Genomic DNA, 15,591 nt, shown 5'->3' with positions numbered 1-15,591 from the left:
AAAGCTGAAGTTAAAGAGAGGATGGCTTCTACAAATGGATAATGATCCCAAACCGACCTCAAAATCCACAGTGGATTACATCAAGAGGCGTAAACTGAAGGTTTTGCCATGGCCTTTACAATTCCCTGACCTCAACACAATTGAAAATCTATGAATAGACCTTAAAAGAGCAGTGCGTGACAGACAGCCCGGACATCTCAAAAAACTGGAAGACTTTTAGAAGGAAGAATGGGCGAAGATACCTCAACAAGAATTGAAAGACTCTTGTCTGGCTACAAGAAGTGTTTCCAAGCTGTGATACTTGCCAAAGGGGGCAGTACAAGGTATTAACTCTGCAGGGTGCCCATATTTTTGCAGACACCATTTTTTTGTTTTCTGTTATTTTGAAAGTGTAAATGATGGAAATAAAATGCAACTTTTTGTGACATATTATACGAATGTCTAATCTTTCATGTTATGCCTTTGGAGATTTTTCCATCTTTTCTTGGCTTCTTTATGCACATTAATAAAGAAAATGTACCTGGGGTGCCCAAACTTTTGAGCTGCACTGCAAATGTTCTTCAGGTACAGAAAAGAACTAGTTTGGCATGAAAATACTAACCCTGTGACTGATATGATAAATTATATTATTATGACATCAGGGTGTAAACACAATTTCATTGTTGTTGCTGGTCCATATGTAGCTAGATTTAAGTACTTGACATACAGTTGGGTAGTTCATTCCCTTGCTACCCAACCTACCTAGCTTAAGATAAATCTGAGAGGTCATCAGATGATGGGTTGGAACAAAAAGAAAAACGTCCTGGAACATAAACTCAGATAACAATTTAAGATTTTTCAAATGCCTTTTCGTTCAACATATATATGAGAGTTTTTATCTCTTGGGCCGCAAAACATGATTAGATGAGACCGTGTGAGATGTTTAGAGGTAATGTCTCTTTTAGAACTCCTAGACATCTGAAACATGACAAAGAGCCTCAACTAGACACTACTTTTAATGTTGGTTGGAAACCACTGATTTAATATTTAACAATGGGCTGTACTCTATAAGATGATCATATTTGTTTTATGCAGAATTTAAATCTGAACAACAACTAGTAACTAAAGCTGTTAAATAAATGTGCCGGAGTGAAAAGTACAATGTTGGTTTCTGAATTGTCGTGGAGTTTAAGTGTAAAGTTGCATGGACTCATGGCCCCAGCTCTTCTAATATTCTAATTACAACCCTAAAACTGTCTCAGATGAGGTTGCTGATGTTATCACAGCTTCACCTGCTTTAAAACGATCAAACATGGCTTTTCACATAATGCAGCGTTAGCCCATTTTATCGTTGATCCTCAGTGCTGAGCTCTGAGTTGAACATCCCCATCTCAGTGTCTTATCTCCGCAGGGTTCTGTTTGCTTAACGCTGAATTTTAGAATAGTTGTCAATAGACTGATTTTTGGATATAACTTTTATCAGACTTACAGTTTTTAGTTATTTTATTTTATTTTTTATTCATAAAGCCAGATGAGTGTTTTTTGAATGGAAGACATGAAAAAGATGTTAAGTTTACGAGATGAGGGAGAGACCAGTGACACCAGTGAGACACCGTGTGACAGTGGAGGGAAATTCACTGACAGCTGCCGGCTCAGAGAGAAACAAGAACGACCAGGCATTGTTTTTCCTGTCAAGGAGATGTCTTATTTCTAGTCAAACCCTTATTTTCCAGTTACAATTGAGACAGCTAGACTTGTTTAAGTCAGATTTCGCTCACAGATTGCAGTAAAAAAATAATCACATACAGAAATACAGGAATAGTCTGTCTCCCTGGGACCCCTCCTCCTCCTTGTTTTTTTCACTCTCTACATTTGCATCATGCCCCATCTTGTGGACAGTTTCATACAGCTACTGGTAAAAACAAGCCTGCCCCTTTTCCCTTTGGTTTTTACATCTTTTGTTGTATTTTTATACCACTCCCTCGCAGCTGAGAAACAAAAGACTTCATGACAGACGTTGGCAGAGGGCAGACACACAATAGCTGTATTATGGAAATGCTTGCAGCCCCTAGAGGGAGGAACTAGGAACTCAAGGGGGGCCCAAAGCTGAATTTTGCCTCTGAGCACAAGTCAGGGCTGGACAGTAGCCTTCAGAAGCACAAGCAGGCTAAGGAGCTGTTCAGTGCTGAAAACTCTTAATACTGTCCTTAAATGTAATGTACATTTGTATGTGCGTCACATGACCTGTAATCAGATCCATGATACAAAAGATAACAAAAGCCCAGAGACTGAGTGTTATTGCTTGTGATTGGCTTGTCTCCTGAGTGTCCCTCATGTCTCTGCGTTCAAGTATAATGGTGACGTGTTCCATATTAATGGGTCCGTTTATTATTAGCTTCTTGAAGTATTTCTGGAGTGGCCCGTTTGTGTCTCTTCTCTTGCAGGAGTCATTCCTGGTTTCTCACTGCCACCTTGTGGATTTTGTGTTTTTTTGTCCTTTCAGTGTGTCATGATGTTGTCGGTTACATCTTCACCATTCAAAAACCATCCTGCCTTCACAAAAAGTGGGAAAATAAGATGTTTATGAGACGCATATTCTGTATATTACGATAAATAGTGTTAAGATCATCTGCAAACCTTTTTTTAATCGACCTCAGTTCATAATGTTGACATGGTAAACTCATTCATGGTTGGAGGGTTTTAGGGTTAGAATAATAAGGATTATTAATAAGGAGTATTTAGGATCGTGATTGCGTCTTTACGGTTGTCCTCTTGTTTTTTTCCCTCAAAGAACAAAACCAGCGACCCTCTCCCCCTCCCCTCTTCGATCCTGTTCTTTCCACGTAGCCTAATGTGTTGCTCATATCATCAAACTTAAAGTCCACGTCCGTGACCAGAATTCAAACCAGAGCTATATATACATCCGAAGACAATCAACGCTTTCAAAAAAAGTCACACTTCAGGGGCCGAAAGCGGCACCTATCAGTGTCAAACCTGCGGGCTACCCTTTAGACGAGTCCGCTCCACAAATGTGCAGCACCGATGGAGGTAGGCTACTAGTGACTCATTCGTGCGCAATGACAATAAACAGACAAGGCTTGCTTTGAATGTCTGCTAATCAAACCTACTCCAACAAAAGCAAGGTCACCTTGTGTGGGGTCTAGCAGAGATCTGAAGCTCAGGTCTGTTGTTTATTCTCCTTCTCGGAGTGTACCAAAGAGCGAAGCTGTCTCTCCTTCAGGACTAAATTTTGTGGTAAATTCACTTTTTTGGGGGGACTGCACCTGTTCACCTGGACCCACATCATCACGGTAAGTGGCTTTATTCATTTTTAGACTCTTACCAGTCCAACCTAAACGAATTCTTTCTTAATTGTCATTGAAGATGCTCTAACAGGTGTTTAAGGTCGCTCTGCAAAGGGAATAAAATTAAGTGACAGAATCGGCCTGTAGCTTGTGAATGAATTGCACGTGTTTATGTTGCACGGGGTTATTGTTACGCGTTACAAATCTCCTTTATTTTTTAATAACCGGTTGGGGGTTTGGAAAGAAGGATGCAAGTCGTGTTTTTTTCTATGGGGGACTTTAATCTGCATTACGATCATAATTGCAAATAATCACCTACAACTGACATTCGTCATGCAAGTTTGTGGATCCAAAGCCAGGCTTCTGATGACGATATAGGCCAAAATGTTAATTGGAGAAAAGTATAATTTTGTCTGCGCTCTGTAGGCTTTAATTTGAATAATTTGCACGTAGCATTAACTCCAGATATTCAGTATTTGCGTATTTCATAGCCTTCGCTATAGAACAATTAATGCACTGCTATGTATTATGACGACAAACACGAAGGTGTCTGGCGGCTGTAAACCATCATCCATCCTGAGCAGGATCAAGATATGACGCTGAAATAACGTGCTCCTGTCAGTGGCTACTGGTTCAATTGGGGATTTTTCTTCTGTCAGTGAACAGTTGAAGAAGCTGAGCTTGTCATCTTCGATTCAGCGTTTTTCTTTGTGCCGACTAATTGGAACTCAACTTGTAAGACAGGCTGTGCCCCTGTCATCTACAGGTCTGTGTCCCACACTTAAGCATCTCCTTTTAACCGACCAACATTTAAAAATACTATTTGTTCTTGGGTTTTTTTCTCTTTCCCCGCCAGTGAGCCTTTTACTTCTTATTTTGATGGTATAAAGAAGTATTTTTTGCATTAAAGAAAAAAAGTGACCAGGCTTTCTGAGGTGAAGACTTTGGCACAGGGTGTCTGGAGTGATGGCGGCGTCTGCACCCTCCTCCTCTGGTGGCGAACCGGATCCCAACTCGGCAAATTTACGACCACCGGGCTCAAGTAGGTCCATCACAGATAAAATGCTATTTCATGTGTGCTATTTACTCTGTGGGCAATGCCATTAATCATTTTCATTGAGGGAGAAAAAAAAAAGGGGGGGGGGGGGGGGGGGGGGGGGGGGGGGTGTAGTATCCGCTGCCATTTGAGAAAGCTTCCTTTGCCACAAATCACCGCCGCATTTCATTCACCACACCGACCTCCCGGCATCTGCGTGACAGATGAATGCTGCTGTCAAAACCTGATGTCCTCTACTAACAGTAGCAATTAGCATGGGAAACAAGCCCGAGGCTGCACCACCGGAACATCCTATGAGAAAGGCTAAGGGTTTTTTTTTTTGCAAAAAAATGTAACTAATTATCATTATCATTATTATTATTATTAGTAGTAGTAGTAGTATGAGGGGTGGTGTTTAATGCATTCATTTTTTTGTGTGAATTTGGCTGAATGTGCTCGGGCTAAATAAAGTGCCTGCATGGAGAAATGAAGATTGCCCTGAAGTGGCTGTTAATTCAGCCATGTTAAATTGCCCCTAATGGTACACTTAAGCATTGTAGCTTTTGAGAGAAAGGATAATGTAGAAACCATACAGCCACCCCAGTCCTTGCATCGGCTAGTAGAAAGAAAAATATAAGCCTGATCCTGCCAAGGATTAGAGGTCTAAAATCATGTTCAAGGTGTATATCCTTCTGGCACAAGAATTATACAGATATTGTTGATTTTTTTTAACCTTTTACACTTTTGCACGTTTGCACTTACATCTCTGTACAGTGCAAACGAGCTATTTCTTTTTACAAAATATTTGATTTAATTAGCCTATCGGAATGGCTTTGCATCGTCTTTACAATCACAACACAGTGATTGTATAAAGTTAAGTATAGGCCAATGCAAAAAATCGCCTGCAGCTAGCCTTCAAACTGCACCTCTGCAAATGTCTATAGCCTGGTCTGAATGCTGTTTTTTCAGCACATCTGCTCTTGTTTCTTTTTTTCATTTTTTTCTGTTTTTAGTTGTCCTTTTGTTGCCCATCTCACTTCCTCTGGCTTAAGAAAAAAAAATCATTGTGGGGACTGAGTTAATGTGCGTCCAATGAGCTGAGCAGGGCAATGATTTATCTAATGATCCAAAGTAAAGGGTTAAATTGGGATGTGGGACTGCCCCCCCACCCCCCCACCCCCGTGTCCATCTACCACCCATCCTCCTCCTATTCCTCCCCTCCCCTAAATTGATGCTTTTGAGGATTTGGTCTATGCTACCCACCCAAGGTGCCCCATCCCCTCTCTGGCTGGAAGCCCTTGATAACGCAGTAATTCTCTATCTGTCACTGGCCAGCCGGCTCATGTCTGCTGCTGCTCGCATTTAAACCGGCGCCTATTCACTCAATTCGATCTTTAGTTTGGCGTGGATCCAAACGGCTAATTAATTTGAAGTCCTCGCCTAGGTCATGAACGGTGACATACAGTGGAAATAGGCTAATTTAGATCCAGGGGCCTGAAGAGTGCCGGTTTAATGTTTTAATAATCCCAATACACCCATGCGGGCTATTTTTGTTTCATCATGCGAGATCACTTGACCTCATACGTTTCTCTATTTATTTTCAACGTTAAATTGTTCAAGATAAAAATATAGCCTACATTGAAATTGGATTTTTTTTTTGAGGCTTTTTTGAGGCCCTCTCATTGTTTTTTTGTTCTTGTCATTTTAGGCTATGATGCTTGGTGTGGAGTTGCTAATGGATGTACTAGAAAATTGGGAATGAAGATATGTGGTAAGTAGCTCTATTTTGTTTTTATATAAAGTTAAGCAAAAACTATGAATTGTCAAATAGAGATTGAAAAAGAAATAGCTGGCCTGTATCATGTTACTCGTGGCTCAATGGAAACGGATTCCTCGACAAACAGGATTTTGAATTATTGTCCAAACAACGAGTAACTATTTAGGTTGACTGATATTATTTAGTTCATAACGATCACATCAGATCTAGCTAATTTAACCAAAATGCAAAAATGTGAGGAACATCAACTGCCACCCCCATCAATTTATCTCTTAGTCAAAGCAAGGAATTAGGATGGATTTTCCGATTTCTGCTTTGAGAGTCTACTATTCCCGTCATCTGCCACCCTGACCAAGGGCGGACTACATCTACCATAATGGTGAAGGCCACGCACCAGTGCGCACCACAATCTTCTGGTTATTTTTGACCGACACGTTCTGCTGCGTTCATTAAGGCCATTTAATTACCCATAATGAGTAGCCTACATGTGGATTATATTCTCCCCAGCAGGCTTTATTGATACATTCACATCACATTATCAAATGTTCATTTGGCCTGTGTTGTTTTCGGCTTCCTGTGCTGTTTGCTGCTCGCTGTCGGAGGAGCTTTATTTACAATTTAGAGTCGCTACACAACAGAAAGTTGTTTTTGCTTGGATGGAGTTTGATGCTGATGTCACCGGGTTCAACCTCTCACTGAGCCCTCCGCCCATAAATACGACTCCTGAACAGGATGGGACCCGCTTGTCATGAAAGAAGTGTGTGTGTGTGCGCGCGTGAGTGAGTGATTGATTGAGTGAGAAAAGGAGCAGTGTCGATCCTCGGAGAAAGACAGAAAGGAGATAAAAGTCAGAAATGAGAGCGGGGGATTAATAGTGGGCCTGGTACAGTCAAATGGCTGCAGCTATACATGTATGGGGAGTGTAATCACCCGGCGGATTCCTCTTCTTGTAATCGTTTAGGGTTTTTACAGAAGAACAACAGTCTGGAGGAAAGGAACAGAATTGTGAGTTCCTTCAAAGAGCACGCAGCCAAGAACCTGCTGTCCTGCGATAACACCGGAGGGGATGCGCGTTTCAGACGCACGGAGACCGATTTCTCCAATCTGTTCGCTAGAGGTAGGTTAATGCTGGAGAAGAATGCATATGTATTCGTCCTTTTGTAATAAAATGCTATACACATAAAGCGCATACAACTTTAAGAAATTAACATTGTGTGGACATTTGAATCTGGATTCAATCTGGATTATAAGAACTGCATTTGTTGGTGGGTGTTAGTTCCTCAATGCTGCTTTCAACCCAACCGTTGCAGGACTTGCACGAAATAAATGAGTAAAAGTAATTATCAACTTGCTGAGAAACCCAGAGGTCACAGGAAGTTCAACAGTAAATAGTGAAAAGGACCCTAAAATCTCCCAGTATGATGTAGGTTTACCAGAAGAGACACAAACAAACATCAATGTCATGGATTTATTTAATTTTGTAGATCTGTTGCCCGCCAAAAATGGAGAAGAGCCAACCATGCAGTTCTTGCTGGAGATTGTGGAAATCCTCACCAACTACGTCAGGAAGACCTTCGATCGATCCACCAAGGTCCTGGACTTCCACCACCCACACCAGCTGCTGGAGGGCATGGAGGGCTTTAACCTGGAGCTCTCTGACCAACCCGAGTCTCTGGAGCAGATCCTGGTGGACTGCAGGGACACCTTGAAGTATGGCGTGAGAACAGGTAAGAACAAAGATGCCTGAAGGCGCGTAACAAGGCCTGCTGCAGTAAAAAAACTCTGATTAACTCGTAATGATTACAGATACAGTAAGCCGTTTTCTCTCTCACATTCTCAAATGATGAATTGTTTTCCGAAGACTCCGTTGCTTTGTTGTCTCCTTATCAATCGCAGGTCACCCCAGGTTCTTTAACCAGTTGTCCACTGGATTGGACATTGTTGGCTTGGCAGGAGAGTGGCTTACCTCAACCGCTAACACTAACATGTGAGTGCTGTGATGCAGTGTCGTTTATCAGTCGATGGTTTAAAAATAATGTGTACCCCATAAATAACCTCATGCAGATAATATTTGACATGTGAGCAATAATAAGTGGATCAAGTTAGAAAGTCATTAGGTTCTATTCTACCTTTTTAAAGATTTTGGTTTTACTGATTGTTTTTTAAATGGCCCATGTAAAAGAAAGTCTTTCAGTTATAATTGAAATGACATGCACTAATTACTGTCGCTGGCAGAAAAGTACCCTGTTTGCTCTAATAGATTGTCAATCAAGCAGGAAAACAAGAAGTAAAGCTCTCCCCCCCCCCACCCACACACACACACACACACACACACATAATTGTGCACAAGCTGTGGTCACATAATTCAGTCCTGCAGGCACACTAAATTGCATATTGATTCACATTCACAGTTTACATGGTGTCTTTATTTTATTCTTGTATCATAACAATGCCAGGAGGGCAAAAGAGCCTATCCCCCTCAGACCAACGTGAGACCGCTACACAATGTGGACAACCGTCAGTTGGACTCAGTGATGAGGTTTGCCATTGCATAGAGAAACCTATCTTTAGTTTTTCATGAGGGGTGTTGAGTCATCTCTGTTGTCATTCTCTTTCTCGACTAAACTGCATTGAATTGTTCTAGTTTACCTTATAAACTGGTGGCTTAGTGAATGATGATTAACTTAGGGGATGAGACTTGACCCAAACTCTGGGACATCCTGGTGGTTTATACCATACGTCCCAGTTTTGACTCCAGTCATGGTCCATGTTTCCCATTCCTATTATTGTAAACCGTTAAATAAAAGTGAAATGCTGATATATAAAAAAAAAAACTGACCAGTGGGGTCACATGCGGCTTCAGGGAACCTTTTTGATTATTGTAGCCTGTTTGTTAACCTTTTAACAGGTTGCGAAAAGTCACCATCACTGATTGATCTGGAAAAGACATTTATCACAAAATGTATAACTCAAATGTATAACTGCCTTATTACCAGATAAATATGTTAATCACCAGAAAAAAATGATTAACAGTCCTCAAACATGTTTTTATAGCCTCATTCCTTCTGACATGGTTCAACCACCAGTCTGTCTTCCACAGCCTGCCTCAAAGAAGCATTGCAGTCAGCTTTTGTGTTATTGGCAATATCACCAAGGATGACTTCAACCAGAGGGAGGAGGTTGCTTACATACTTGTAATTTACCTTTATTAATTACTCCATCAACCCTAATTACCCCTGGCAGATATTGACTGACACTAATAGCCTGACAATCACTTCCAGGTCTTACATAATCAGAATGATTGAGCGTTGTCTGCATGAATTAATGCAGTGAAATTAATGGGCGACATCTGCAGCGTGGCATCTGACTTGTTTATTTTTTCCCTCTTCCTATTACTGTGCTGAAGATGCTGTGGGGCACAATGCGACATTCTGCAATGTTGCACTGATTTATTTACTTTTTTTGCATGAATAGGCAGATACTTATGTAATTAGAAGAATATTGGTCAGGAGAAGATGGATGAGCCTGCCTGTTTTGTAATTCCAAATTGACTATGCTCTTCTTTGAGGCAGAGTGGTTTTAATGTACTTTGATTAGACGGGAAAAAATATTTGCTGTGACGTTTCACTGCATCAAAGGCCATTTCTAAAAGAAGAACATGGCGTTGTCATTGAAGTGCTGTACACTTAGAGTATACAATTGCATGTTGTTAAATATCAGTGAGTTTCATATTGATCCCATCAGTCTCTCCTGCAGCCTGTAGGTAAAATGGAATTTGACTTGAATCAAACAGAGAAAACTGTACTATTTGTTTACTTAACACACAACAAAACACAAATGTTAATTTAAACTGTATGCTCAATCAAGTTTTCATCACATATTAAAATGTTTTTTTTTTCCCGGTTGGTTTCAGGTTTACTTATGAGATCGCCCCTGTCTTTGTGCTCATGGAGCAGCTGACACTGAAAAAGATGAGAGAGATTATCGGCTGGTCTGAGGGAGAGGGCGATGGGATATTTTCTCCAGGTGAGAGACAAGCCAGTACCTCAATAACTCTCAAGACCTCATGCAAACACGTTAGACACTTGTTACTGGTCCATACTACAAGATATACAACTAGATGTTCTGGGGATTTATTTTTTTAGGCATTTGGGTTATGAATTTGAAGTTCTCACTTCTAAAGGGTCTCATCTGGTTTCTGGTGGTGAAAGATATAGAAAGATAATAAAGTACTCATGATGCAGGTTGGTGCATTTCAGAATGATATAATACATTTTGATTATAATTATTTATGAATTAATGTGTAAGCATCACTGTAACGTTGCAGCCTGTAATGTCGGGGCTAACTTTAACCACCTTATATACTGCTGAGTAGTTTATTCTTTAATGATGGATCATAATTGATATGTTGATTTTTTTTTTTATTCTGCAGTAACTAATGATTAAATTAAATGTAGTGGAGTAAAAAGTACATGTTGTTTCCAAAACATGTGTAACAAACAACACATTCAAATAGAGATACCCAAGAACAAGTAGTCCAAATGTGTATTTACTCTCCTCAGGAGGAGCAATCTCCAACATGTACAGCGTGATGATTGCCAGATACAAGTTCTTTCCTGAAGTGAAAAGCAAAGGCATGACAGCTGCACCCAGACTGGTCCTCTTCACCTCAGAGCATGTTAGTCTTAACACTGTCTCTGGATAACTGTACCTTTATCACAAAGTTTGACAATCAATATCTTAAGTCTAATTCCAGCTTGATATGTGGCTGATCAAACATCCATTCTTGCAGAGCCACTATTCCATCAAGAAAGCCAGTGCAGCTCTGGGCTTTGGGACCGAGAACCTAATTCTTTTGAACACAGACAAGAGGTTTGCTTTTTACTGAACCTACATGCAGACAGTCTGGTAAAAGATCAAATATCTGGTTGACTTACTATTGCATCTTTTTCTTTTACAGAGGAAGAGTCATTCCTGCTGATTTGGAAGCCAAAGTCATAGAGGCCAAGCAAAAGGTGAATGTCAACAACAATGACTCAAACATCACCCCCTTTAACTTATTAATTTGATTCTATCAGTGTACATTGAGAATCACTTCTCTGAGCCGTGAAGTTTACCTGTAGCAAAGGAAACACTTGTGTGCCAGAGCAGCGAGGTTATTCAATGAGGTTAATGCTTCGGTCTGCTCACATGAGAGGCCGCCCCAGTCTAAAGTACCTCTCCTCAAAGTAATCCTTCAAAGGCCAAGTGATGTGCAGGCTAGAGGAAATGGCAAAGCAGAAGATGCACACAGGAAGAGTGCATCATTAGAGTGTGTGTCCATCTCTCTGATGTCAACAATCACAGGGAAAGAATTAACATAACAACTTGAATTCAGCCCACAATTGTAGCCAATGTTTTCTTCTCTCTCCAATGCTTCCGGTTTGCAGGGGTATGTGCCAATGTTTGTGAATGCCACCGCTGGTACTACCGTCTATGGAGCCTTTGATCCTATCAATGAAATTGCAGACATTTGTGAAAAGTATAACATGTGGCTTCATGTGGACGTAAGAGAATATCAATAATCTTCATTACAAAAAAATAACATCAGCTGTACCTATCAGTCACTTTAATAGACATTAGCATCCTTACTGTTATAATTGTGTTGTTTCCTGTGCAGGGTGCATGGGGTGGAGGTTTGCTGATGTCCAGGAAGCACAGACACAAGCTGAATGGAGTAGAGAGGTAAAAGAGTGATGCACAGTTGAACAGATATTTTTTTAAGTGTGGATGATTTTACGCATCAAGTTCAGTTTACGCGTCACAGAGAACACTACTCAGCCTGTGAAAACAGTTGTATCATGTCTCTGAATGGATAACCCGGACATCACATGGGTAATTCTAAACCTCATGATGTTGTCAGGGATATTGTGGCATGGGCTTTTAGTGGAGACTTCAGCTTTTTAGGGAAGAAAAACTGCATTAAACTGGGGGCACTGAGTTTGAATGACAAAGGGCCTTCCATAGATGCTAATGAGTTGCATTTAGAGAAACGTAGGACCTGGTGTTTTGGTGTCTTGACCCATGCTTGAGAATGAATGTCAGGATATCTTGGGCTTTGCTATTTGATTTGGATTTTAAAACCAAATTAATCTGTCTTTTCTCATATTTTGCTTTACATACGTACCCTTCATCAGATAGTAGACAGTAGAGGGATGACAGGAAATGAGGGAGGAGAGACACATGGTGAATTACACAACAAAGTTCCCTAGGGATGGATCACGCTAACCCTAACCCTCATGGAAGTATAATACCAAATTGCTGCAGTGCCTCTTTAAAATCTGGGCCAAAAAACGTGACACGCACGCACACACACACACACACATGCATTTTACACACAATCACAATAACAGAGCTGTGTTTACTGTTTCAATATCTGTGCAGAGCCAACTCAGTCACCTGGAACCCTCATAAAATGATGGGAGTGCCTCTGCAGTGCTCTGCCGTTCTGGTCAGAGAGAGGGTGAGTTTTCTTCACTTGCCTGCTGCTCACAATAACACTCCTGCACTAGCAGGATAAGATAACGTTAGATAATGTTTTTGGCCGGTGGTTGGTAACCTTTCTGTTTCTTTCACCACGGTTGTGTCCATTTTAGGGATTATTAACAGGCTGCAACTCCATGTGTGCTGGTTACCTCTTCCAGCCAGATAAACAGTATGATACCACATACGACACAGGTGATAAAGCCATTCAGTGTGGGCGTCATGTCGACATCTTCAAGTTCTGGCTCATGTGGAAGGCAAAGGTGTTTATTTTATTAGTTTTTTTCCAAAGTCTCTACTAACCCTGCTGCCATATCTAGAATGTAACAACTCCTTATTCTTTCTTTTTCAATCTACCTAAAAGGGAACAGTAGGATTTGAGCAGCATATCGACAAGTGCCTGGATCTGTCAGCCTACCTCTATGATAAAATAAAAAACAGAGAGGGCTTCGAGATGGTGTTTGATGGAGAGGTGAGATAACCATTTACACAGACAGCAAATATTCACTGGACTGAGAAATCAGATGAATATAAATCAGAATTTTTTGGATACTCAAGATAATTTGCTGCAGCAAAAAAGAAAAATGGTCTATACTATTGTGTTAATACTATTAGCTATCTGGGCTTTTCTGCTTTACGGAATACCTTTTCTGTTTTGATAAATGACTACGACAATACATTTCATATCTTAACTTGCTTTTAGAATTGATTGGACCATTTTGCAAGTTGACACGGAAAGCTGAAATTACAGAAGGCTGTTTTTATCGGCACTCATTACAAATGTTGCCATTTTCTCTTATCAGCCGCAGCACACTAATGTGTGCTTCTGGTATACTCCACCGAGCCTTCGCAGCTTGCCTGATGGTGACGAGAGGCGGGAGAGGTTGCACAAGGTAATGACTAATCAATGTCCTTTTTAAGCTACATTTCCAGTTCCCCCTGCCTTCTTAAATTAATTCATATAGTGAATACTTAGATTTAGTGATTCACACAGTAAAACTGCGGACAAATTGTTTGTGCATATGCTTGTATCTGAGTTTGAATGGTAATTCAAAATTGTTTCCACAACAGGTGGCCCCGAAGATTAAGGCAATGATGATGGAGTCTGGGACTACAATGGTGGGTTACCAGCCCCAAGGAAACAAGGTCAACTTCTTCCGCATGGTAATCTCAAACCCCGCTGCTACCAAGTCAGACATCGACTTCCTGATCGAGGAGATTGAGCGACTGGGGCATGACTTGTAAAAGCCACACCTGAACCTCTGTCCCCCCCAAACATTTCCAACTCTGGAGAGCCTTGAGCCTTGGCTCATGTCCCTTTTGTCTCATGAAGATGTTGACATTTTTTTGCTTACAGGTCTTATCTGGCAATGCACAAAAAATAATACGCCCTGTGTGTCTCTGTCTCTTCTGTCTTTTGCAACAATTACATATATTCAAGACATTTAAACACAAGGTCATCTGAGTAAAAAAGGACATTAGTCAAATCTGTGAGAGAATCATAAAGGAAAGGTATTCTTGGTAAACCACATGTTAACAAAAATGGACCTATATATAAAAATGTTGAATAAAATGAGATTAACACTGGTTACTTATCATGTAAATACGAAATAGCAGGAATATCTGAGAACTTGAATGATTCTTTCTATAGCAGCTATAAATAATATAATATATTGTACTGTTGTACTATATATAAGTCAGAATTGAAAACAGAATAACATCAAAAACAATTCCCAAGTATCAGAGCACAATGTAGGGAACCTTATAGCATTGACATAAAGAGTATTAATGTAATATATAGATATGGTATACTGACTGTTGGTGCTCCATGTCGTCTGTATAATTATCAAGCCAGATACACCAACACATTGTACCCTAGCTGTTATTTACTTTTGATATTACATAGGTGGAAATATAAAACACAGTCATTGTACTTGATCGCTGTGTTTTCAAAACATTTTGTGTAGATTGTGTATAGTATTGTTACATTGCCTTTGTGCCAAATGTGTCCTAGTTTTACAGTGAAAAACTCCTATATATAAGTCAGCCATACCGTATAGAATGTAATAGATGAATGACTTTATTTATAGCCAGAGATTCAAATTGTGAATAGGTAATCTGCTGTTCTTTTCCATTTGTAATGTATTCTCCTTCCTATTTGGTAATTGTTGTATGATATTACAATGTTTTGAGTAACATTGAATTCTTTTAGTGTATTTGTGAACCAAAGAAGGGTTGATTTACATTTATGAACATGCCTTTATTCTCCCTTATGGATAGATTCAGATGTTTATATAAGAATATTTAACTTATCACCCTTTAGTGCAATCTATGTTGTGTAACTGTACTATGTTATTGTGATTCACTGACTGAATGTTGCCCTGACACTTTGAAGGCATGACTGGCAGTGCGGCTGCTACTGCCGGCGCTTTGTTCATGATAAAAAGCACAATGCTTAACCATGATCACAGACAGCTTTAATTCTACAGACATGGGGATTGTCTGCACTATAATGTGTTAAGTAAATCTATGATATGCAAACTTTTATTTGTCTTCATATGCTGAGAATAGGCACACATTTATGTTGAGAAAAACAATGTAAAAGAAGCTGGGATTAGTTATCATGAATTTTGCTTAAACAATGAAATGCACAGTGTTTGCTACAGTTATAAGATTTATTGAAAAGTTGTACATAATTTAATTTGTGGGATGTGGGAATCATATCCCTTATTAAATTCAATACAGGCACTTTAACTCCATGCCATCATTTGCAGAGTAATATTGTTGTATCCATAGAACTAATAAAGGCAAGCTGTAAAAGGACAAATAAATATGTATATGGTGAACAATGCACAAGTCCCTTGTTTGACATTGTAGGTGTAAACATAATTGCAAAACCAACCATTTCTCTCACATCCCGCTGAACCCCGCCCCACACACAAACATACACACACACACACACACACACACAC

General features: G+C 40.0%; 1 protein-coding gene across 6 annotated transcripts; it reads left to right on the top strand.

Moving 5' to 3' along the window:
• The first annotated feature begins 2,714 nt into the window (after positions 1–2,714).
• On the top strand, positions 2,715–15,436 carry LOC117952616 (glutamate decarboxylase 1). Of its 6 annotated transcripts, none has more exons than XM_034885046.1 (17): positions 2,715–3,290; positions 4,238–4,326; positions 6,029–6,091; positions 7,059–7,214; positions 7,582–7,824; positions 7,994–8,084; positions 10,011–10,123; positions 10,660–10,775; positions 10,890–10,969; positions 11,058–11,112; positions 11,527–11,643; positions 11,757–11,821; positions 12,521–12,599; positions 12,733–12,882; positions 12,984–13,091; positions 13,423–13,512; positions 13,691–15,436. In XM_034885046.1, exons 2-17 carry the CDS (start codon positions 4,251–4,253, stop codon positions 13,862–13,864), a joined length of 1,776 nt encoding a protein of 591 aa, XP_034740937.1. In that variant the 5' UTR covers positions 2,715–3,290; positions 4,238–4,250; the 3' UTR covers positions 13,865–15,436. The 6 variants fall into 6 exon arrangements, with proteins under 6 accessions (XP_034740937.1, XP_034740936.1, XP_034740935.1 ...); XM_034885045.1 differs by having other exon boundaries at positions 4,195–4,326; XM_034885044.1 differs by having other exon boundaries at positions 2,715–3,291; positions 4,183–4,326.
• The last annotated feature ends 155 nt before the right edge of the window (positions 15,437–15,591 follow it).

Source organism: Etheostoma cragini, chromosome 11 (assembly GCF_013103735.1).
Source record: "Etheostoma cragini isolate CJK2018 chromosome 11, CSU_Ecrag_1.0, whole genome shotgun sequence".
Taxonomy (NCBI): Eukaryota; Metazoa; Chordata; class Actinopteri; order Perciformes; family Percidae; genus Etheostoma; species Etheostoma cragini.
The sequence above is the reverse complement of the archived record's forward strand: the minus strand, read 5'-3'. Positions and strand labels throughout refer to the sequence as shown.